This window comes from Dendrobates tinctorius, unplaced genomic scaffold, assembly GCF_039654945.1.
Source record: "Dendrobates tinctorius isolate UK_male_01 unplaced genomic scaffold, ASM3965494v1 ptg000232l, whole genome shotgun sequence".
NCBI classification, from domain to species: domain Eukaryota; kingdom Metazoa; phylum Chordata; class Amphibia; order Anura; family Dendrobatidae; genus Dendrobates; species Dendrobates tinctorius.
In genome coordinates, this window is record NW_027361899.1 from 19623197 (window position 1) to 19647057 (window position 23861).

Below are 23861 nucleotides of genomic sequence, written 5' to 3' on the forward strand. Positions count from 1 at the left end.
TGCCTGGAGGTTGGCTGGGGCCCTGACCTGAAGAACACAGTACGGAGGCAGGCAGTTGTGTGAACTGCAAACAGTGAGTAAAGCTTTGGAACCGCATACTCTGGTGTCCTCCAGTTATTCCTGCACCGCTACACCTGGGTACCAGCCTCTATACCATTATGCGCCTCTCCTCATCCATTGCACCTACACTGACCTGGGACTACAGCTCCACCTGTGGGGAGCTATACCATCTTTGCTGCACCACACCATCAGTCCCAGTGGATCTGCATGCAGCGTTGGCTCAACATCTCATTTGCCAAACACCACGGGTGGCGTCACAAACTATCTAAATAAACTATTACACCATTAACATCACCGCCATTGATATTGAGCGCCCAGGGCCACGGACCGGGTCACCGCTGCTGTGACACACATTCCCCCTGACACCGGCCCAGTACCGAGTACCCCACTGCCCTGGGTGTGAGGGGCGACCCAGATGCAGCATTCGATAATAGCATGATGTCAGCTACGTGATTGGCCCAGGAGCACAGAAGATTAGAGAGTCCTGGCAGAACAGGATGGAGGACTCAACGCTCGGCCCTGGAGCCAGGACAGGTGAGTAACATAGGGATCCTGAACAAAGTTCTACAGAGTCCATGTGGTTCCAGGTTATCACATGCCGTGTGATAGATGATAGCATTGTGTTCAGTGTCAAATCGTGGATGTATGCCCCTCTAGAAGTAATGCTCCATAATGTTATCCAATGGATTCTTATGAAATCCAACAGTAACGGCTTCAGAGCCATATTGTATCCGGGTACAAGAAGCAAACTTGCATTGCATATACCCAATGGTTTTCTTTGTTTTTCAGTGGAGAATTCCTTTAAATCCAGTCACATGACCAGAAAGTATAGGGGAAGTGATGCAGCCTATGCGCACGATGGACACTATTTTGAAGAATGTGGCGCTCATTTATCAAAGTATCAACACTTTACATTGGCGCCACTTGAGTTATTTCTGACACTTTGATCCAAATGGCGCCATATTTACTCTGTATAACATCTTGTGGCTGGCTGGTATTGCACCCTGATACTTGACTTCCTATTTTATGTTCCATTTTGTGTCGTAGAAGGTGCTTTAATTCTGAAACCCTGATAAAAATAAACCTGAGATTTTGGGAAATCATTGCTCTACCTCGCCCCAGACGTCCAGAATTGCTCATTATGAAGCCGCTTTTCCCATTCGTCACAGATCCCCCGAGCTAATTACCAATTTCCTGCTAATCGTGCGAGCTGCGGCCGGTGAGACGACCGCTCATTTGACAGCGCAGAACATTTCAGGACTTTACACTCGTTCATACCATTATTCCAGAAATGCTGCGGCGCGTCCTTCTATAAATAATCCCGGAGCCTGTTGATGAAAATAAGCCCAGAACGAAAAACAGATTATTGAATGTCACATGTGAAAATTTTGTGCAGCCTCGAGACACAAGTCACCAAATTAATGTCAGCGAAACCCACGAGCTCGGAGGATTTTTTTTTTTTTTTGCAATTACTTTTGCTGTGGATTTAAAAAATGTATGAAAAACAAAACACAGAAATGTCCAAAGACAGGCATCAATTTTCTTTATGTATTTTTATTCTTTTATATTTTTATATAAAAGCTTTTTTTTCTCTGCAAAATTGTAATTTTTAGTTTACCCCGTTAATATTCTAAAAAAAATTTTTACTTAATTATTTTAGATTATTTTTATTTTAATTGTGAAAAAAGGGGAAAAGTAGGATTTAAACTCATTTACTGTCTGTTATATATTTTAAAAAAATATGCAATTTTTTTCTACCTTTTTTTTTTATCTTGAATCTGCAATCAATACTCTGCAATACTTGTGTATGGAGGTCGGACTCCTGCAGCGAGTTAAAAAAAAAAAAAATCAAATTCTGTCTACCGGCAGCCACCACTAGGGAGAGCTCAGGAGCTTACTGCATACTATTCCAAGCATCCATTATGGTTGCAATCATTTAACCCTTTCACTGTCCCAGGCCAACGGGGAGGTGATTACGAACAAAAAATAAGAAGATACAGTTGTATGTATACAAGACGGGATGGGGGGGATGCTAAGAGTTTTCCAGGACCAAAGATGAGCAAGATTCTACATCTGACATTCAGCTAAAAAGTACCGAACATTTGGGAGGACCATCGTCCGGAGAGTTTAGCATGTCGGAATTGCTGATAATACTCACTCCAGGTGCTGGTGATTGGATGGTAACCGCTTTCAGATGCTATCCTGAATTGTCCTTTTCAGCTGGATACTAAGGACAGTGTCCTTTTCAGCTAGATGCTAAGCACAGTGTCCTTTTCAGCTAGATGCTAAGCACAGTGTCCTTTTCAGCTGGATGCTGAGCACAGTGTCCTTTTCAGCTGGATGCTAAGCACAGTGTCCTTTTCAGCTGGATGCTAAGCACAGTGTCCTTTTCAGTTGGATGCTAAGCACAGTGTCCTTTTCAGTTGGATGCTAAGCACAGTGTCCTTTTCAGTTGGATGCTAAGCACAGTGTCCTTTTCAGCTGGATGCTAAGCACAGTGTCCTTTTCAGCTGGATGCTAAGCAATGTGTCCTTTTCAGTTGGATGCTAAGCACAGTGTCCTTTTCAGTTGGATGCTAAGCACAGTGTCCTTTTCAGCTGGATGTTAAACACAGTGTCCTTTTCAGCTGGATGCTAAGCACAGTGTCCTTTTCAGCCAGATGCTAAGCACAGTGTCCTTTTCAGCCGGATGCTGAGCACAGTGTCCTTTTCAGCTGGATGCTAAGCACAGTGTCCTTTTCAGCTGGATGCTAAGCACAGTGTCCTTTTCAGTTGGATGCTAAGCACAGTGTCCTTTTCAGTTGGATGCTAAGCACAGTGTCCTTTTCAGCTGGATGCTAAGCACAGTATCCTTTTCAGCTGGATGCTAAGCACAGTGTCATTTTCAGTCAGATGTTAAGCACATTGTCCTTTTGAGCCGGATGTTAAACACAGTGTCCTTTTCAGCCGGATGCTAAACACAGTGTCCTTTTGAGCTGGATGCTAAGCACAGTGTCATTTTCAGCTAGATGTTAAGCACAGTGTCCTTTTGAGCTGGATGCTAAGCACAGTGTCCTTTTCAGCTGGATGCTAAGCAGTGTTTTTTTCAGTTGGATGCTAAGCACAGTGTACCGGCATGCCGTGAATTAAGAGGGTTGCCAGTCCTTGATCCCAGTGCAGTGGAGATGATTCATTAGCTACTCAGCATCTGTCCTCTCAAATGCTGCCTATGCAGAGCGCAGCAGCTGAAGGCAAACTCTTCTCAGATGCTGCGCTCTGCATAGGAACTGCAAAGGAAGCAGTTGCTTTACTCCTCCACCTGTCCAGGCATTGGGCCTCTATGAACTTCATCTGCCTTGGAGGTCCTCCTCAACCATTTGGCAATGGGGACAGATGAAATTGTCCAAAATTGTGTGCCCCCATAGAAAATGGCACCTTGGGCAAAAAGCCCATGTTGCTTCCCCACGCTACACTTATGTACTGTAAGCTAATCTCTTCTTTTTCTCCCCAGATATTTCAGCATAAAGATAAAATCATTGACATCTCGACGACAGCCACAAACGAGGCGACCCTGGAGGGCATGCTGACCAAAGTCATCGGTCTGTGGACTACGACTAACTTCAGACTGACGGCGCACAAGACTGAACTGTCAGAAATCCTGATTATCGTGTCGGCGGAGGAGGTAACGGCTCAGCTGGAGGAATGCCAGGTCATCCTCTCCACGGTGAAAGGCTCGCGCTACTGCGCGCCCATAAAGGTAACATTACCAAAAAGTTGAAAATGTGATACAATAAATCACAATGTGTATTATGTCTTAAAGGGAAAATAAGTAATAAACTAATTATTAAAAATAAAAATAGAAAAAAAAAGAAAATTTTCATGTTTGCAATTTTGTTTTTTCCTTCCCTTTTTCAAGAGCCATAACTTCATTATTATTATTATTATTATTATTATTATTATTATTATGGATTTTTTATGCTTATTTTTTACATGACCAGTTGTAGGTTTGTTTTTTTTTTTTTAAAAAAAAGCTCAATTACGCTGCAGTCTTTACTGTGCTCAATTACGATTATGGCAAGAACAAAGTTCTACAATTTTGTCATATTTTACTTCTTTTAATGAACTCAGGTAAAATAGTCACCAATTTGAAAAATCAATATTTTTTTATGTTAATGGAGCTGGGTGAGGATTTGTTTTTTTTTTTTTTGTTTCTTTTTTTTGCAGAGTGAGCTGTAGTTTAAATTGATATTGGTACATCCTTTTTCCCCCCCATTTTTTGGGGTGGCGGGAGGTGATGTGATCATAAAAATACCATTGTCGCTTTTTGAAAAAAAAGTTTATTCTTTCTGCCATTTACCATATGGGTTCAATCATTTTACATTTTGAAATATTGCTACTAATTATGATTTTTTTTTTTCAATTTACAACTATTTCTTACACAATTTTTAGTTGACCCCGTAAGGGGGCTTGATCCTACGATCGTTTCAGTCCTTGTACAATTCTCTGCAATGATTTAGTCGGGAGGAGGATAAAGGGGTACTCCATTATAATAAACTTACCACCTGTCCCCAGTAGAGGTCATGCCTGTTAGATCAGTGTCTGGGGCTCACCGACTCCAGCAATCGCCAGACCAGTGCCCCAGTTCACCCTTTATTCTCCCCCGGCAAGAAAGCCTGAGGGCCTTGAATGGAGAGGCTGGAAACATAATCATGGGAACCTGATGGGTTGTTTACTGGCAGCTCGGGGGGTCCAGAGGGAGGGCCCAGATAGGACCTTCACTATGGGGTCTGCAGATTTTCCTGTATGCCTCGGATGTGGGTGTCTCATCATTTGGACCTACTCCAATCTGAATTCCTACCTATGCACTGTGGTCTGGAATACCCCTTTAAAGCATGGAAGGAGGAATATACTGGTACCTTATAATATCATTTACTCTTTTTCATTCATTCTTTCTTTCTTTCTTTCTTTCTTTCTCTCTCTCTCTCTTTCTTTCTCCTTATTTCACTCTTTATCTTTATTTTGTTCTTTATTTTTTCTTTTTCTTCACTTTCTCTCTTTATTCTCTCTTTTGATTTTTTTTCTCTTTTTTTCACTTTCTCTATTTTCTTTCTTTCTCTTTCTATCTTTTGTTTCTCTTTATTTTTTCTTTTTCTTCACTTTCTCTATCTTTCTTTCTCTCTTTGTATTTTTCTCCCTTTCTTTATATTTTTTTCTCTCTCTTTTTTTCACTTTCTTTTTTTCTTTCTTTCTTTTTTATTTTTCTCTCTTCCTCTTTACCTTTTCTTTCTCTCTTCCTTTTTTCACTTTATCTTTTTCTTTCTTTCTCTTCCTTCTCTTTTTCTTTCTTATTTTTCTTTTTCTCTCTTTCTGTTTCTTTCTTACTTTTTCTTTTCCTTTCTCTCTCTCTCCCTCATTCTCTTTTTCTTGCTTGCTCTGTCTCTTTTTTCTCTTTCTTTCTCTTTTTCCTCTTTCTTTCTTTCTTTCTTTCTCTCTTTCTTTTCTTTTTCTTTCTTAATTTTTTTTCTGTTTTTCTTTCTTTCTCTCTTTCATTCTCTTTTTCTTTATTGCTCTCTCTTTTTTTCTCTTTTTCTCTTTTTCCTTTCTTCCTTCTCTCTCTTTCTTTCTTGTCATTCTTTCTCTCTCTTTCTGTTTCTTTCTCTTTCTTTTTCTATCTCTCGCTTTCTCTCTTTTTCTCTTTCTTTCTCTCTCTCTCCCTCTTTCATTCTCTTTTTCTTTCTTGCTCTCTCTCTGTCTCTCTTTTTCCTCTTTCTTTCTCTCCTTCTCTTTTTCTTTCTTTTGTTCTTTCTCTTCCCCTTCCCGAGGGTTATTGCTGACCGGGACATTTTGCAGCACTTTTGCTCATTACACCTGTGCGTTTTGGGACGTGTTACGTATTAGTGAGGCTTTTAATGTAACACATAATATGATTCTATAATTACAGTTTTACCCCACACTGGAATTGTAACTTTTTTTTACCATTAGTGCAGAAATATAGATGTTCCCAAGGAGAAATGAGCTGATTACCTACTTTAAAGATCTCTGGTAAAGAACAAATAGTGCACCCGTCACAAGACACCATTTCACTTTCTAGAAATGCCCGCTGCTGTATAACGCGTCTATGTCGTTATATCACCGCCAACAGCAGTGCTCAGGTATTAGGCCGCGTTCACACTCTGCACTGCATGCAGCAGCCACACTGTGGGATGCCAGCATTACTCTGCTGCCAGTCTCTGATGGTGCCATCTATTGCCCATCCTCCCCTTCTGACGCAATCCCGGGGTGCCTATGAGGTGCGGGGGGCTACTGAAGACCCTTCTTCCACCACCTCATCTTGGTGCTTCTGTGAATATTTCACAGGTTCAAGTCCTCAAATTAAGAAAAAAATAAGAAAAAAAAGTTCTTAAAAATATTTGAAAACAAAGTTTGAATCCTGAACACTGAAATCCTACTGATTGGGGGGGGAGTATGTTAGAAGGTGATTTTTACTGCACCCTGAATACGGAAAAAATGAAGCCCAAAAATTAATGGCGGAAGTGGGGAGGTCATGATTGCACTGCACTTAGATTTTTTTTTCTTTTAGTTTTTTAGTACATCATATGTTAAAGTGAATAGTGTCGTTCAAAAGTACAGTTCGACCTGCAAAAAAAATAAAATACCCCGAGCTCTCGTATAGTGATGTGGGCGTAAAAATAAATAAGTTATGGATCTTGGAAGAAGAGGAGGAGAAAAAAATAACCAAAGTACAAAAATGAAAAAATGGATGCTTCAGGAAAGGGATTAAATAAAAACACTGGAGAATTGCTAAATAAAGGCTGCAAATAATGTCTTCTCACTGCAGAATGCAGTCGATGAATGGGACAGAAAGCTGAATCTCTTCTCGCGTACCGTGGAGGAATGGATGACGTGCCAGAGAAGCTGGCTGTACCTGGAGCAGATATTCCTGGCGTCCGACATCCAGAGGTACAGACAGCAGACGAGACGAGAATCACGAGGCCGAGCTCCTGTCATCATGTCGGGACCGGGACTTAGTGATTACACTGTTGATCCCAATGTATGGTGGAATAATTGTTGTATTAAAATTGCCAATATATTATTTTTTTTTTAAGATACAAAGTCATTGGCAAAGTGCTGGAGGGGAGATACGTTTCACTGAGGCTATTAGCTTCAGTGATTTGAAACCCAGAAGTTTGCTCCAGCACGTTGTGTTGAGAGGGGTTAATCGACCATTTTAAGGGCTGGGTTTTTGTGGACAACCATAGAGTGGGTGGGAGGTTGTCCCCCTTCTCTCCACCCCAGGGTGTGGTCTGGGGTTTAAATAGTTTTCCTCCTGAGGCATTAAGTGTTCATTGTGCCTGGAGAGGGTAACTCCGGAAAAGTGTTTGTGTTTGTGCTAACCTGAACCGTGTGTTTTTGCTAACCCTGAGCGGGGGGATTCCCACTACCAAAAGGACTGTGCTGTGTGTTACCACTTTGTTTTTACTGTTTTTGCCCAAAGGGCCATGTTTATTATTACTTCACCATGGTTTATGCCGCATATACCTAATAAACCAGTGAAGATCTTAAAGAGACAGTGTTCCCTTGTCTAACTCCGTGTAGAGCTGAGCGAGCCGATCTACCACAATATATATGAGAAAATAAACATCAAAATTGAAATCAACCTAACGCCAGTCCAAGCAAAAATAAAGAATTAAACATCCCAGTATTAAAATATAAAATCGATTATTTCATACCATTAAGAAAAACAAAAACACCAGAATTGTAGTTTTTTAATCCCTGCACTTCCCAAAATAAAAATACAATAAAAAGTGATAAAACCTCCAAATTGCACCATTATCGACAACTCCCCTTCTGAAGATAAAGCCCTTATACAGCCCCATTGATGAAAAAATTAAAAAAGTTAAATGTCTTCAAAAATGGCCACATAAATCAATTTTTAAAATTAATTTGGTATCACAATAATCGTACTAGAACAATCTTACCAGGTCATTTTTACTGGATAATAATCATTGTAAAAACTAATATGGAATTGCGTTTTTTGGGTTTTTTTTACCATACTTGGAATTATTTTTCCTGGCTTTTAGTACGTTATAAGGTGAAGTGATTAGTGTCCTTCAAAACTACAACTCGTCCCGCAAAAGAACAAGCCCTCATACGGCTAATTAGACAGAAAAGTTAAAAAATAAAAAAGTTATGGTGCAAAAACGAAAAATAGCTGGAGCTTTAAAGTGTTAAAAAAAAAAGTCATATGTCCATTGTGAGATTTAAAAAAAAAAAAATAGCGCCACTCATGCTCATGTGTCCTGTCTGATATTGCAACGCAGCACCAAGTAAGTGAAGACGCTGATATGTAACATGATGTATGGATTTGTAATATATGAATATGTCCTGAGAGATCACCGTATGTCTTTACTAGGCAGCTCCCGGCTGAAGCCAAACTTTTTGCCCAAGTTGACAGTTCATGGAAAGAGTTGATGGATCAGATAAAAGACAGACCTAACGCTCTTCGAGCCGCCACTGCTCCTGGAGTACTGGAGATCCTACAGACCAATAATGGTCATCTCGAGAAAATTCTAAAGTGCCTTGAGGTAGGTGGCAAACCAAAAATATTACTCTGCCATCTTCGGTTTAACCTGTATTTTGAGAAATTTGTCTTTTTATGATTGTTGAAATTAGAAGGCAAGTAGATTTTCCTGGTATGATGGTTTTTCGGGGCCTTGGACAGTGACCATAGATTGGAACAATGACCTGATTTACTGCTTGATACCAAAAGGTGATGTCGAAGGTATAAAAAGGCATAATAAAAAAACAAAAGCCCCCCCAAAAAATCGACAAGTTGATTTAATAAAAAAAAGAGTACAAGAATATAATAATAATCTGTGCCTATTATGTTATTAAGTTTGTTGAATTCAAGGATGCGAGAATAACCAGGCACATTCACATTGGCGGAGTGAAATAATCCACTTAAGTGAAAAAAAAAGGAAAAACATAATAATAATATATATAAAAAAAACAAGATACCAAAAGATACATTTGAAACAAAATTTACAAAAGATAACAAAAGAATATCAAACTTGAACCTTCTCAAATAGAACAACTCTGCAAGAGACAAAGAACAGTGGAGGCCAGATGAAGCGTGCAGAACTAAGCCTACTCTTAGTAGATAAAACCTGGGTGCTGTAACAAACCACACAAGGACTCCCCCAGGTGAAATCAAGTCATTTTATTATCTGTGTTTACATGATGTTGTGTATAATAATAGATTAAATTTATTTTACCCTGGAGAGTCTTGTGGTGTTTCTTGCGATTTCATCCAATGAGTGTAGGCTTAGTTTTGCAAGTTTCATTTGGCCTTGTTTTAGCTCAAAATTGTTACAGAAGTTTGCATTTTTTGGGGTTTGTAAACTGTTGGGTATTTAACACTCAAGGTGATACAAACCTTTATGATACCAACAGCACCCCTTCTTGAATTAGTTCTCCAAATTGTATAGCGATCTTTACATGGCAGAATAAATGTAAATATGGACTATTCCTTTTAAAGTCTCTGATCTTTGACTCTCCAGCTGCTATTTTGCTACAACTGCGAGTCCTAACGTAACCTGACAGCAACAGGCTTCCATGGTATGTTGAGACTTTCAGTTTTGCAACAACTGAAGTTAGGGACTTGAACCTTACAAGGGGAATAAGGACATCTATCCATCTTCAAAACATCTGCTGGAATTTATAGACATTGCATTGTGGGGTCATACAATTTTTTAACTCCATCCTTTAAAATTTGGGGTCAAGATTGAAAATCTGTGCACTGGCAGATAGCTGTAAGAAGGCGTGGTCATGATTTGGCATCCAGCCATACCAAAATCCAATGTTCTACCACTCCCTTATCTTATTGTCGGATTTCATGATGGATAGTATAATAATAGAGATGTATGTTTAGGGCATTGTGAAAAATGTTGAGAATTAACCTAATTGTCTTGGGTAGAGCATTCCAGAGAACTAGTGCAACACGAGAAAGGTCTTAAAGATAAGAAAGAGGTTCAAATAATGGTGGATATTAACTGTTTAGCTAAAACATCTTTGTGATAGACAAAGAACAGTGGAGGCCTGATGAAGAATGTAGAACTAAGCCTACTCTTGTTGGGTAATATTTGTAAGAAACAGCACAAGGGCGTGCTGAAAAATGTTGGGAATTAACCTGATTATCTCAGGTAGATAATTCCAGAGAACTGGTGCAGCATGAGAAAAGTCTTAAAGATGTGAAAGGGAGGCTCAAATAATTGTGGATATGAATCTTTTAGCTAAAAACAACATTGTAATAGACAAAGATCAGTGGAGGCCAGATAAAGTGTGTAGAACTAAACCAACTCTTGTTGGATAATATCTGTAAGAAACCACACAAGGGCATGCGGAAAAATGTTGGAAATTAATTTGATTATCTTGGGTAGAGCATTCTAGATAACTGGGGTAGCACAAGAAAAGTCTTAAAGATGAGAAAGGAAGGTTCAAATAATTGTGGCTATTATCATTGATAGATGGAAAGGAAGGTGACGTATGGCAATGCAGCACTGTGGAGAGGACCTATTTGGTAGTAGACAGATGAGGAGGAGTTGTAGTGTAGTGCAGTTCTGGATAGGACGGGTCTGATTGTATACAGAGATGAGGAAGGAAATGTAGGTCGATGCAGCACTGTGAAAAGCATGGGCAGGGTGGTAGACAGAGATGAGAATGAGGTGGAGGGTCATGCAGAACTGAAGAGCGTTTGTGGGCGAGTGTGTTGTGTTCTGTAGCTGGGTAACCAGTGCAATGACTGGCACAAGGTGGAGGCATTGGTGTAGCAGCTGGACAGAAATATGAGCATGGCTGCTGCATTCAGGATAGATTGTAGAGGGGAGAATTTAGTGAGGAGCAGATCAAAAAATAATGAAGTTACAATCAGAGGATAGGCATTTGGTGTTCTTGGAAAACCCCCTTTAAGAAAACATCATGTCTGCAGAATCTGATTGGCCCTTGGGAGCCTGGTCACCATGCTGGTGGTGGTAATAACCCACTGTCCACTGTTTATCTTTCCTACCAGGACTTTTTAGAAATCAAACGTAGGGTTTTCCCAAGATTCTACTTCCTCAGCAATGATGACCTTCTCTCCATCTTGGCTGACAGCAAAAACCCCAATGTTGTCCAGGCAAGTGATCCTTAAAAGTTTTTTTTTTAATCCTTATAGGATATTGACATCTGTGGGGCATTTTTTTTTACTTAAATGCATGTCTTTGGCTAAATTCTTATTTGGGATTGGGTTCCTTAAATTTATTTTTGTATCATTTACAGGCTCTTTTTTTTTATCTGCACTTTCTAGAGTGTGGAATGAGTTAACTGAGAATAGACAGTTCATAACTCTTATCTTCCTTCATCTCAGCAGATTTATGACCACATGAAAGTCCCGTCCAACTCTGATGTGGTCATAATCAGCACATATAAATGAGGAGACAGATTAAAGAGATACTTGTCAGTATGAGCTCACTGACAGAATTTCAGTTAACTCCTTCTGCAACCAGCAATGTGCAGGGGAAAAGAAGCCTATAGACCAAACAGTACAATATTTTTAATGACACCTAATTGCAAAAAAAATATTTTGTTGCCCAAAATACATGCTTTTCAGTAAAAAAAGAAATGTCCCCAGAGTTGTCCATTCCCTTTGAAAGGGATTGTAGAGAACTATGAAAAACATAGGCTGTGTGTGTAATTCCAGCTCAGTCTTATTCACTATAATGGAGCTGAGCTGCAGTACCGTACACAACCCATGGACAAAGGTGGCGCCATTTCTAGTGTTTTTGTAGTGCTGTACTTTCCCTTTAAGAAATGTCTGACTTCTTCTATAACGCAGCCCCACCTGGTGAAATGTTTTGAGAATATCCAACAATTGGACATAAAACATCATCTGAACAGTTCCCCCGAGGTGGAGATGATTATATCTGCGGAAGGGGAGAAAATCTGCATGCCGAAGTACCGCAAATTACCTTATTGTTACTTTTAATTAACACAAGTCATTAGCCGGGAACATTGTGTAAGGTTTACAGTAATTACTGTGCTGCTCTCTGCAGAAATGTCCGAGTCCGGGGCTCAGCGGAGCAATGGCTGGGAAATGTGGAGACCGGTGTGTACGACGTCATCAAGAAGTGAGAGCTCACCCAGATACGGCTCGCTCTGTCTATTTATCTGTTATCTATCATCTATTATCTACAGTATCTATCTGTTATCTATTATCTATCTATTATCTATCATCTATCTATCTATTATCTATCTATCTATCTATTATCTATCTATCTATCTATTATCTATATCTATCTATTATCTATCTATCTGTTATCTATCTATTATCTATCTATCTATTATCTATATATATATCTATCTATTATCTATCTATCTGTTATCTATCTATTATCTATCTATCTATTATCTATATATATATATCTATCTATTATCTATCTATCTGTTATCTATCTATTATCTATCATCTTTCTATCTATTATCTATCTGTTATCTATCTATTATCTATCATCTTTCTATCTATCTATTCTATCTATTATCTATCTATTATTTATCTATTATCTATCTATCGATCTATCTCTATCATCTATTTATCTATCTATCTATCTATCTATCATCTATCTATCTATTATCTATCTATTATTTGTCTATTATATATCTATCTGTCTATCTATTATATATATCTATCTGTCTATTATCTATCTATCTGTTATCTATCTATTATCTATCTATTATCTATCTATTAGCTATCTATTAGCTATCTATCTGTTATCTGTATCTATCTATCTATTAGCTATCTATTAGCTATCGATCTATCATCCATCTATGTATCTATCTATTATCTATCTGTCTATTATTTATCTATCTATCTATTATCTGTCTATTATCTATTATCTGTCTATTATCTATCATCTATTATCTATGTGTCTATCTATTATTTATCTATTATTTATCTCTATTTATTATCTATTATCTATCTATCTATCTATCTATATCTGTAAGATAATGTGAAGTAGTAATAATCTAATAATATTTTCTTCCCAGGATGATGAGAGTTGGGGTGTTGGATTGGGAAAAGTCAGATTTTAAGAAATGGACACTCTCCCACCCAGGACAGGTCATTCTTGTAGTGGTACGTGTGTTACAGACCCCGGCGCTGAGCAGTCACCGGTAATGTTTTCCTGTGGAGTTTTGTAGATCTGCTTGTGATTCCATAGATTTTTTTGCAGTCTGAGTCGTGTACAGGAGCAGATTTTCCCCAGAGGAGTCAACGGAAACTAAAGTTTTATTCTCCAGCTAGAGATCAATTCAAAAACGCCACCAAAACGGCTTTTACTGGTTGTGTGTAAATCTAAAATATTTCAACTTTCTAATATATTTTGTGTTTTATGTCATCCCACTTTTAAAATCTCTGTGATCGCAGGTTGCCAATAGGTTAGCATGGCGGGCAGGAGCCTGCTGATGGTCACCCATGGCTGCCATGTTGGTCCTCCTTTGAATCCAAGCCATTTAACTGTATACTTCAGTACTGCAATATTACATTGTCTAGTGTTAGCGATAACATGTTCATGTCTCCTAAGGGACTAAAAAATAAAGAAAAAATGTAAAAAAAAAATATATTAATATAGATAAAAAATATATTAAAGTTTGCTACACCTCCACACTTTTCTCCAGTTAAAGAAATAAATAAATGAGATCTATTTGGTATTGTCATTTCCATAAAGAAGTCTGAACTATCAAATTATAAAATGATTAAAAGCGTAATTTAAACGTCCAAAAGAAAAAAAAAAGAAAATACCCGAATTTTTGTTGATTTGGTCGCTGTAATGGCCCCAAAAACTGCAGTAACAAGCGATCAAAACATTGTATGCACCAATGAAAACTACAGCACTCCGCTTAAAAAAAAAAAAAAAAAAGCCCTAGCAAGCTCCATCAACACAAACATAAAAAACATACAGATATCAGAAAATGGCGCCCCTTTGCCCTCCTTTTAAATGCAGCAGTGTTCAGTTTGTCAGTCTCTCGTAGCGGAACACATTTGGTATCGTCGTATTTGTACTGATGTGCAAATGCTTTTTGTAGCCAGACAAGAGTCTTTCAGTTCTTATTTGAGGGATTTTCCTCCAATCTTTCTTCTTTGGAGAATTCCTCCGGTTCTGTGAGATTCCTGGGTCGTCTTGCTTCCTCTGCTATTTTGAGGTCTCGCCACAGATTTTCAATGAAGTTCAGATCAGGGGACTGTGAGGGCCATTGTAAAACCTTCAGCTTGCGCCTTTTGAGGTTGTCTATTGTGGACTGTGACGTGTGTATGGGATCATTATCCATTTTTAGAAGCCATCCTCTTCCTCTTCCTCTTTTCACCTTCAACTTTTTTACAGATGGTGTTATCTTTACATCATGACTTTGTTGAAATTCCATTGAATCCATTCTTCCCTTCACCCATGAAATGTTCCCTGTGCCATTGGCTGCAACACAATCCCAAAGCATGATTGATCCACCACCATGCCTAATGGTTGGTGAGATGTTCTTTTCTTGAAATAAATGAGAGGTTTGTATTTTTTTTCTCACAGAGCCAGATAATGTTCAGTAAGGACTGTCTGAAGGGCTTCTCTAGCGAGGACCCAGAGTCAGAGCTGAGAGCCGTCCTTTCCATCCTGGAGAAGCATCTTGGTGATCTGTCAGAACTGGCTGTAGAGGTCATTCTTCTCCACCAGAAGAAAACCCTGGAGGCTCTCCTCACTCTCTATGTGCACTGCCGGGACGTCCTGACCGACTTAGTACGGAACAAGGTGTTTACTGCCGAAGACTTCGAGTGGACGAGGTAGGTCCCACCATTCTGTATGGACGTCATTAATGGGTCCGCCTGCTCACCATTCCCTCTATCAGCCAGAGCGCGAGCACTCGGAAAGATTGGTAGGACCTCATTCTGCATGGTCAACATTTCACCTACTGCGTCTGCATGGGAGAAGAATGGCCGACTACAACTCCCCGCAGCTTACCAGCTTTCAAGGAGCAAATTTTATTGACCAATGGAGGCATAAGAGCGGGTAGGGAGAACAGGAGGAGATTCGGGATGGTGGAGACATGTTGTAAGAGGGTTATGAATTTAATTTAACCTATGTAAAAAATAAAACCTGATTGGCTTAAATAAGACTGCCGTGCAATACCTTATACAGCCACTGCCAAAAGTTGGGCAGTACAGAGCAGGGTAAACAATCATGTCACTTCACCCCTTTAAATGGCTGATCAGTTGGAGTGAGGCAAATGGTTGGACCTCTACTAATCGAATATTGATGGCTTCTATAGTCCCCCATATATATTAGTCTAAAATCGGGATAGTTCGACAATCTAATATCAATTTCCCCCTGACACATGACTTCAGGGGAGGAAAGAGTCCAGCACGTGGACAGAGAACACAGGATCACTCAGCCAAGCCAAGGCCGTATAGAAGACTCGGGGGGACCTAGCTGTCGATCATTCATCTGACGTCTGTCTAATGTGTAGGGATGAGGTGGAGATCATTAAGGGGTGTTTTGCTTTGGTCAATCCCTGCTGATTACGATTTGCTACTGGTGCCCCAAATGATCTGCTGTAATGGGTTAGAATCAATCAATAAGTGTTTTGTTTCTCTGCAGTGCCCCTGCAGGAGAAATGAAGCATTACACACCTTCCATTCAGGTCGAGTCCAGAATAGAGACTCTTTGTCACTTCTCTCCACTCTGATTAAGAGATGAGGGTCCTGAACACAGGGCCACCCTTATATTAGAATATGGATGTGAGTTTTCTAACTTTGACAATCCCTTTTTAGAAAGAAAGGAGGAGCAGACCCAGATTTCCTAGTTCTGTAGATATTTAAGGTGTGACTTCTGCATAAGTGGAGGGGTCCTCCATTCAGGACCCTCATCTATTAGCTGGCAGACTAATGACTACAACCGCCTCATCTAAATGCAGAAAATCTTACTAAAAGCTTTTGTTCCAGGTGCGCTTACTATAACTCCCATCCTCTCGTATTGGGGGTTATTCTGCAGATATATTTTGTTGCGGATACAAAAATATAATATATTTGCATGTGGGGATTACAGAAGGATGATAGTTTTAGTTTGGGGTATTGAGTCATATTACGTGGGTTATTAGCGTCTACATTTACAAGTCGCTGCGCGGGATAAGGGATCGGAAATAGACAGTAAAATATGTACATATAACATTACAGATTATCTTCTGCATAATATACCGCCACACAGTGCCACATAATGAGATTTATACCGGTGTGGCAGGTGAAGATTAAAGCGGCAATCGTCCCCATTATTCTCCCAATTAATGGTTACATGCAGACTCCATGGCCTTTTAGACACAGGGGTCTGCAGCTCACAAATAGTTCTGTGCGCCCTTGGACAGTGTCCGAATGCCCAGTTACATGCAGATCTCATGAGATGGTATAATTATTCATCTCTTTATTTCTGATTCCTGTCACCATGATTTTCTCCATAGCATCTCTTTGTAAGTTTCAGCTTTTATTTTGTTACACCTATGCAATTTACAGAAAGAGACAAGGAGGCAGTACTATCTGTGTGTGACTATGGTGGGTGTGGGCTAGACCTGGAGGGGTGTAACTAATTGACTACCTGGTCTTCACGATGGCCTCTGATGGTGAGGATAGGCTTGGGCCATTAGGGTAGTCACCAGGTGCCACTTCAAGGCAGTCCCCAGACCCGCAGTGGCTGACCTGCAGGTCAGAAGCACAGGGCGGTGAAGACCAAGAGGTGGTCAAACAGTCCGAGGTCAGGGCGGGTAGCACAGGTTCAAAATACGAAGCCGGGGTCAGGAGTTGGAGAGATCAGACTGGAAGAGTAAACAACAGGAGAATCAAGACAACAATGCACCTAGGCAGGGAACGAGAGACAAACTGCAAATAAAACCTAAGCTTAGGAAAGGAGTGGAGGGAGGCGCTACCTGATATATCCACTGCTGACAGGGGAAAGGCCAGGGAAGCAAAACTATGCAGCACACAGTGGTTTTAAATTCCTGCAGAGTTTGGCCGTGTTTCCCTATGGCCAGAAAATGGAGGATGTAGCAATGCATAAAGTGATTGCACAAGGCAGCTCAGGGAGATGGTCTAACACTGGGAGGAGCAGAGTTGTGCACGCAGTGAGTAGGACAACCCATACCAGCCATGCGAGGCAATGATATAACACTGTGCCTACACTATATTTATGGAAAGTGACAAGAAGGCAGTATTATCTGTATCTACAGTTAGGTCCATATATATTTGGACAGAGACAACATTTTTCTAATTTTGGTTCTAGACATTACCACAATGAATTTAAACAAAACAATTCAGATGCAGATGAAGTTCAGACTTTTAGCTTTCATTTGAGGGTATCCACATTAAAATTGGATGAAGGGTTTAGGAGTTTCAGCTCCTTAACATGCGCCACCCTGTTTTTAAAAGGACCAAAAGTAATTGGACAGATTAAATAATTGTAAATAAAATGTTCATTTCTAGTACTTGGTTGAAAACCCTTTGTTGGCAATGACTGCCTGAAGTCTTGAACTCATGGACATCACCAGACGCTGTGTCTCCTCCTTTTTGATGCTCTGCCAGGCCTTCACTGCGGTGGTTTTCAGTTGCTGTTTGTTTGTGGGCCTTTCTGTCTGAAGTTTAGTCTTTAACAAGTGAAATGCATGCTCAATTGGGTTGAGATCAGGTGACTGACTTGGCCATTCAAGAATATTCCACTTCTTTGCTTTAATAAACTCCTGGGTTGCTTTGGCTTTATGTTTTGGGTCATTGACCATCTGTAGTATGAAACGACGACCAATCAGTTTGGCTGCATTTGGCTGGATCTGAGCGCACAGTATGGCTCTGAATACCTCAGAATTCATTCGGCTGCTTCTGTCCTGTGTCACATCATCAATAAACACTAGTGACCCAGTGCCACTGGCAGCCATGCATGCCCAAGGCATCACACTGCCTCCGCCGTGTTTTACAGATGATGTGGTATTCTATGGATCATGAGCTCTACCACGCCTTCGCCATATTTTTCTCTTTCCATCATTCTGGTAGAGGTTGATCTTGGTTTCATCTGTCCAAAGAATGTTCTTCCAGAACTGTGCTGGCTTTTTTAGATGTTTTTTAGCAAAGTCCAGTCTAGCCTTTTGATTCTTGATGCTTATGAGTGGCTTGCACCGTGCAGTGAACCCTCTGTATTTACTTACATGCAGTCTTCTCTTTATGGTAGATTTGGATATTGATACGCCTGCCTCCTGGAGAGTGTTGGTCACTTGGTTGGCTGTTGTGAAGGGGTTTCTCTTCACCATGGAGACTATTCTGCGATCATCCACCACTGTTGTCTTCCTTGGACGCCCAGGTCTTTTTGCATTGATGAGTTCACCAGTGCTTTCTTTCTTTCTCAGGATGTACCAAACTGTAGATTTTGCCACTCCTAATGTTGTAGCAATTTCTCGGATGGGTTTTTTCTTTTTTTGCAGCTTAAGGATGGCTTGTTTCACCTGCATGGAGAGCTCCTTTGACCGCATGTTTCCTTCACAGCAAAACTTTCCAAATACAAGCATCACACCTCAAATCAACTCCAGGCCTTTTATCTGCTTAATTGAGAATGACATAACAAAGAGATTGCCCACACCTGCCCATGAAATAGCCTTGGAGTCAATTGTCCAATTAGTTTTGGTCTCTTTAAAAACAGGGTGGCACATGTTTACGGAGTTGAAACTCCTAAACCCTTCATCCAATGTTAATGTGGATACCCTCAAATGAAAGCTGAAAGTCTGAACTTCAACTGCATCTGAATTGTTTTGTTTAAAATTCATTGTGGTAATGTCCAGAACCAAAATTAGAAAAATGTTGTCTCTGTCAAAATATATATGGACCTAACTGTATGTTATTTATGGAAAGTGACAAAAAGGCAGTACTGTCTGTGCCTTCATTTACAAAAAGAGACTGGTAGGCATTTCTGTCTGTACATACAAAGGACAAGGAGACTGTACCTATCTATACCTAAATCATGTACAGAAAGTACTGCCTTCCTTATGGGTAAAGAATTTGAGGTAGTATTATAGGAACATACTGTCCATAATTTACAGAGAAAGACTGGGAGACAGTACTATCTGTACCTACATTATGTACACAAAGAGACAGGGAGGCAGTACTATCTGTACCTATAAAATGTAGAGGGAAAGACAGAGGCAGTACTATGTATACCTACCCCATGTACAGGAAGAAACAGAAGGCAGTACTATCTGCAGGCAGTACTATCTGGCTTGCTTCATTTACAAGGAGGCAGTACTATTTGTATCTATAGTGGCTTACAAAAATATTCAACCTCGTTTGCATATTTTTTTCATTTTTTTTGCTACCTCACAACCTGGAATTTCACAGTTTGTTTGAGGGTTTGCATCAGTTCATTGAAAGAAAATGCCTACAACTATGAACATTTGGTTTACTTTTTATTGTGAAGCAAGCAATAAATAGGAGAAAATAACTGAAAAGTTCAGTGTGCATAACTATTCACCCCCTATAGTCAGTACTTTGAAGAGCCTCCATTTGTGGCAATTACAGCTGCAAGTCACTTTAGATAAGTCTCTTTGACTTTTCCTCATCTGGCCACTGGGATTTTTGCTCATTCCACAAGGCAAAACTTCTCCTGCTCCTTCAAGTTAGATGGTTTCCTGTGGTGAACAGCAATCTTCAAGTCTGACCACAGATTCTCAATTAGTTTAAGGTCTCTGCTTTGACTAGTCCACTCCAAAACATTTACGTGTTTCCCTTTAAACCAGTCAAGTGTTGCTTTAGCAGTATGCTTTGGGTCATCATCTTGTTGGAAGGTGAACCCCCTTCCCAATCTCAAATCACTGACAGACTGAAACAGATTTTACTCAAGAATATCCCTGTATTTTGCACCATTCATCTTCCCCTCGACTCAAACCATTTTCCCTGTCCCTAATGACAAAAAACATCCCCAACAGCGTAATGCTGCCACCACCATATTTTACTGTGGGGATGGTGTTCTTGAGCTGCATTGTTTGGCTCCATATTTAGTGTTTACCTTGGCGGTCAAAAAGTTCAATTTTGGTCTCATCTGACTACAGCACCTTCCTCCCTACATTTGGGGAGGTTCCCACATGTTTTCTCCTTCGCCTCATTGGGGGACACAGATACTGTGGGTGTATGCTTCTGCCGCTTGGAGGCTGACACTAAGTAAAAAAAAGAGGTTAGCTCCTCCTCCGTAGTATACACCCTCTCCCCTATTGCGGGCGGAAATCAGTTTTTTACTTAGTGTCTTTGGAGGCACACGTGTCTGGTTTTCTCCAGACTTTTTTTTTTCTCTCTCTCTCTTTTTTTCCATGAAGATAAGAAAGGGGCGACGGATCCTATTGAAAGGGTCCGATCTCCCCAAACCAACAGCGGGCGAGCACGTGTTGAGTATCGTCTCCACGTATCCTTTCCCACACCGAGGGACATATCAGGGTTTTTTCCCCAGGCATCTATTTTTGTTTGTTATTTTATGAAGAAGAGACAGGGGCAACGGAAAGGGTCCGATTTCCCCAAACCAACAACGGGCGAGCACGTGCGAGTGTCCCTCCACGTATCCTCTCCCGCGACGTGGGACACGATGCCGGACTTAGCCCTGTCCACCCCTAGGTATTGAAACCATGGGCTTGCACAGAGGCACAAGACTAGTCTGTGCGGCCCCCACTGCTCCACCAACGCTAGACGACGGTGCTGCAAGGCGGCGGACGGTCCCTCTCCTCACCCCCTGAAGAGGTTAGATGGAGCTAGCGTGCCTGCACCGTCCAGAAACTAACCCCATCCCCTCTACCTGGTGGCAACAGGTTAGAGCCGGAGTCAGGTATGAAGGGCTGGGGAGGGCCTGCGGCAGCGTTCCGGGAAGCTCCAGGCATCTTAGGAAGTGTAGAGCAATCCTCCTTCCCTCTCCTCTCTCCTCCCTCCTTCCGCCAGGCGTGGGTGCCGGGTTTCGGCGGCAGGGACTGGAGCCTTCGGCCTGCGGGCCGCTGGTCCGCTCCCCCCCCTCCCGCGGCGGGCAGGCAGGCGTTCAGGCAAAATTTAGTCCGCGGCTTCGGCCGTGACTGGGCCGCGGGCGGAAGTCCCGCCTCCGGTGTGACGTCATTCCCGGCGCCGCCCCCTGGCTAGGGCGGACGCCGAACACATTGAGCCCTCGGCTTCATGGCAGGTAGGCCGCGGCCGGGAGAGGAACGGCCCGCCCTACCCGGAGGACAGGAGTGCGGGGCAGCGCAGAGGCAGCGACAGGAGCACGTGGGTCACAGGACGCAGTAAGTGTGACTCCGATCTTGGAGGCTCGCTGCGATTAAAGGTGGCGTTTTTTTTCCCCACCTCCTTTCCCTTCAACCCTCATATGAATTAGACCTGGCTGCAATATGATTGGGAAAAGTAAATTGCATTCCCTTATGTCGCATGCATTTCTGGAGGGGTTAATTTTTTGCCACATGCCAGAGCCAAAAATTATGCGAAGCCTGCGAGCCCGATCACGCCCAGGAGCCCTCCCCTGTGAGGCAACCAATGTGCAAGCCCCCCGGAGTGGGCCCTATCACTGTCACAGTACGAGGGCAATTGAGTTCCGTCAGGCCCCAGATAGGGGCAGGGACAGTGGCTGGTCGGCCTTAGAGGGGACCTCCACCTCACTAGAGCCTTCGGCCTGCAGGGGCCGCTCTTACTTCAGGCAGACTCAGTGGAAGGAATCCTCGCGGTGTCTCCCACTCCATCCGGTGCTGTGGCATCCATAAGTCCTGCTTCTCGCTCCCCGTCACCAGGGTTGATTGCGAGCAGACCTCAGGTCGACTCAGACAGACACCTTGACCTGGATGCTCCGGGGTCATGTGAAATAGTGGACAGGCTCATAGAAGCCGTCGGTCCCATAAAGGGATTTTTGTAGTTTGCAAACAAGATTCTCTTCCGTGGTTGAAGAATCCAGCCAGACCTCTACATCCTCCTTGTTATTGTCTTGTAATTGTGACTTCAGCTGGACTACTGGCGTGATGTCACAAAACTTGGGGGACACAAAGTTCTCATCAATCACTACATCTCTACTTATTGTGACCTTGTTTGTTTCTGGGTGTAGAATCCTATAACCTTTCTGGGTTTCACTGTAGGCTACCAGGATCCCTTCCTTAGCGTGAGATTCCCACTTAGTTCGCCTTTCTTTGGGAACATGTACAAGCGCTTTACTTCCGAATATTCTTATATGATGTAGTTTTGGCTTTCTGCTGTTCGATTGCTCAAACGGAGTTTTCTCTGTAGCTTTACCTGGTAGTCTGTTCTGAAGATAGCAAGCTGTCATGATTGCTTCACCCCAATATGCTGTGGGCAGATTTGCATCAAACAACATACTTCTTCCACTTTCACAGAGTGTTCGGTTCCTTCTTTCCGCGACACCATTTTGCTCAGGATTGTACGGTACAGTGGTCTGAAATAGGATTCCATTTTTCTTTAAAATGCTCTGTGTCTCATTACTTGTGTATTCAGTCCCATTATCTGCACGTAGAATCTTTGGCATTCTCCCAAATTTATTATATACCTCAGCTAGATATACTTCAAGTTTCTCTGGAACTTCTTTCTTGCTGTGAAGCAGATGGACAACTGTATATCTTGAATGATCATCAATAAATGTGAGAAAATATCTCTTCTTCCCAGGAGTCTGAGTGCTCATTGGACCACAGACATCTGTATGTATTAAATCTAGTGTCTATTCTGTTCTTGTAGTACTTCTCTTAGGAAAATATTTTCTAGACATTTTCCCTTTGATGCTGCTAGTACATTTCATTATCTAGTTACATAGATCAATTGTAATGTCCTCAGCTAGTTGCTTTTGAACTAACTTCCTTATTGCTTCTGGGTCTCTGTGTGCTAGGCGCCTATGCCATACATGAATGCAGTTATTGTGCCTTTCTTCCTGAGCAGTGTACACACACTCTTTGCATTTAAGCTGGTAAAGTTCAGTTGTGATTTTTCCTTCTGCTAGTGTGTGGCCCTCTTTTGAGATGATGCAGCTATCATGCTTAAATGTAACTTCATTTCCTTGTTTTGTGAGTTTCTTCACAGATAGTAAATTACTCTCAAGACTAGGCACATAGAGCACATCTTTTACTGGGATCTTCTTGCTTTGTGTTGGTGAGATTTGACAATCAATATAGCCATCTCCTATACCTTGTGAAGTCATGTACTGACCATTAGCCATAATCACTTTCTCTGACTTACTTTGGTTAAGCTTAGAAAAGAAGTCCCTGTTATTAGTCATGTGACTAGTTGCTCCAGAGTTTATACACCATGCATGCTTTGATGTATTTACACTGACAGTAAATGCAGTTTCAGTATTCACGGAATCATTTTCTGCAGACACAGCACTTTTAACCCTTTGAAGACTGCTTTGCTTTTTCAGCTGATTCATTCTAGCTTTCCAGACTCTGCAGTCGGCTTTCAAATGTCCTGATTTCTTGCAAACAAAACATTCACATGTTTCTTTTAGGTGCTTTCTGTTATCATTTAGATTTTGTGTCTGTAAAGCAGATTCTGCATCGCATGTCCTGCTGTTTACACCTTCCGCTTTCCGCTTATATTCATCTATGAGCTTCCCTCTGACATACTCCAATGTAAGCTCATCATCTAGGCGCGCATCTAGTGCGGTTACAAGCGTGTCATAGTTTTCTGGAAAACCACTAAGCAGTAATGCGGCTACATGAAAGTCCTTCAAATCTTCCCCAATGCCTCTCAGGCGTTCTACAATCTCTAGAATG

General features: G+C 41.3%; 1 protein-coding gene across 1 annotated transcript in view; it reads left to right on the plus strand.

Annotated features, from left to right (window-relative positions):
- The window catches only part of DNAH14 (dynein axonemal heavy chain 14), a 183871-nt gene that overhangs the window by 51404 nt on the left and 108606 nt on the right, over positions 1-23861 (plus strand). Inside the window, exons 16-23 of the mRNA XM_073556432.1 lie at positions 3550-3795; positions 6877-6998; positions 8452-8623; positions 11107-11211; positions 11911-12029; positions 12128-12202; positions 13119-13206; positions 14645-14895. Coding sequence (XP_073412533.1) covers positions 3550-3795; positions 6877-6998; positions 8452-8623; positions 11107-11211; positions 11911-12029; positions 12128-12202; positions 13119-13206; positions 14645-14895 — 1178 coding nt within the window. The remainder of the gene's footprint in view (positions 1-3549; positions 3796-6876; positions 6999-8451; positions 8624-11106; positions 11212-11910; positions 12030-12127; positions 12203-13118; positions 13207-14644; positions 14896-23861) is intronic.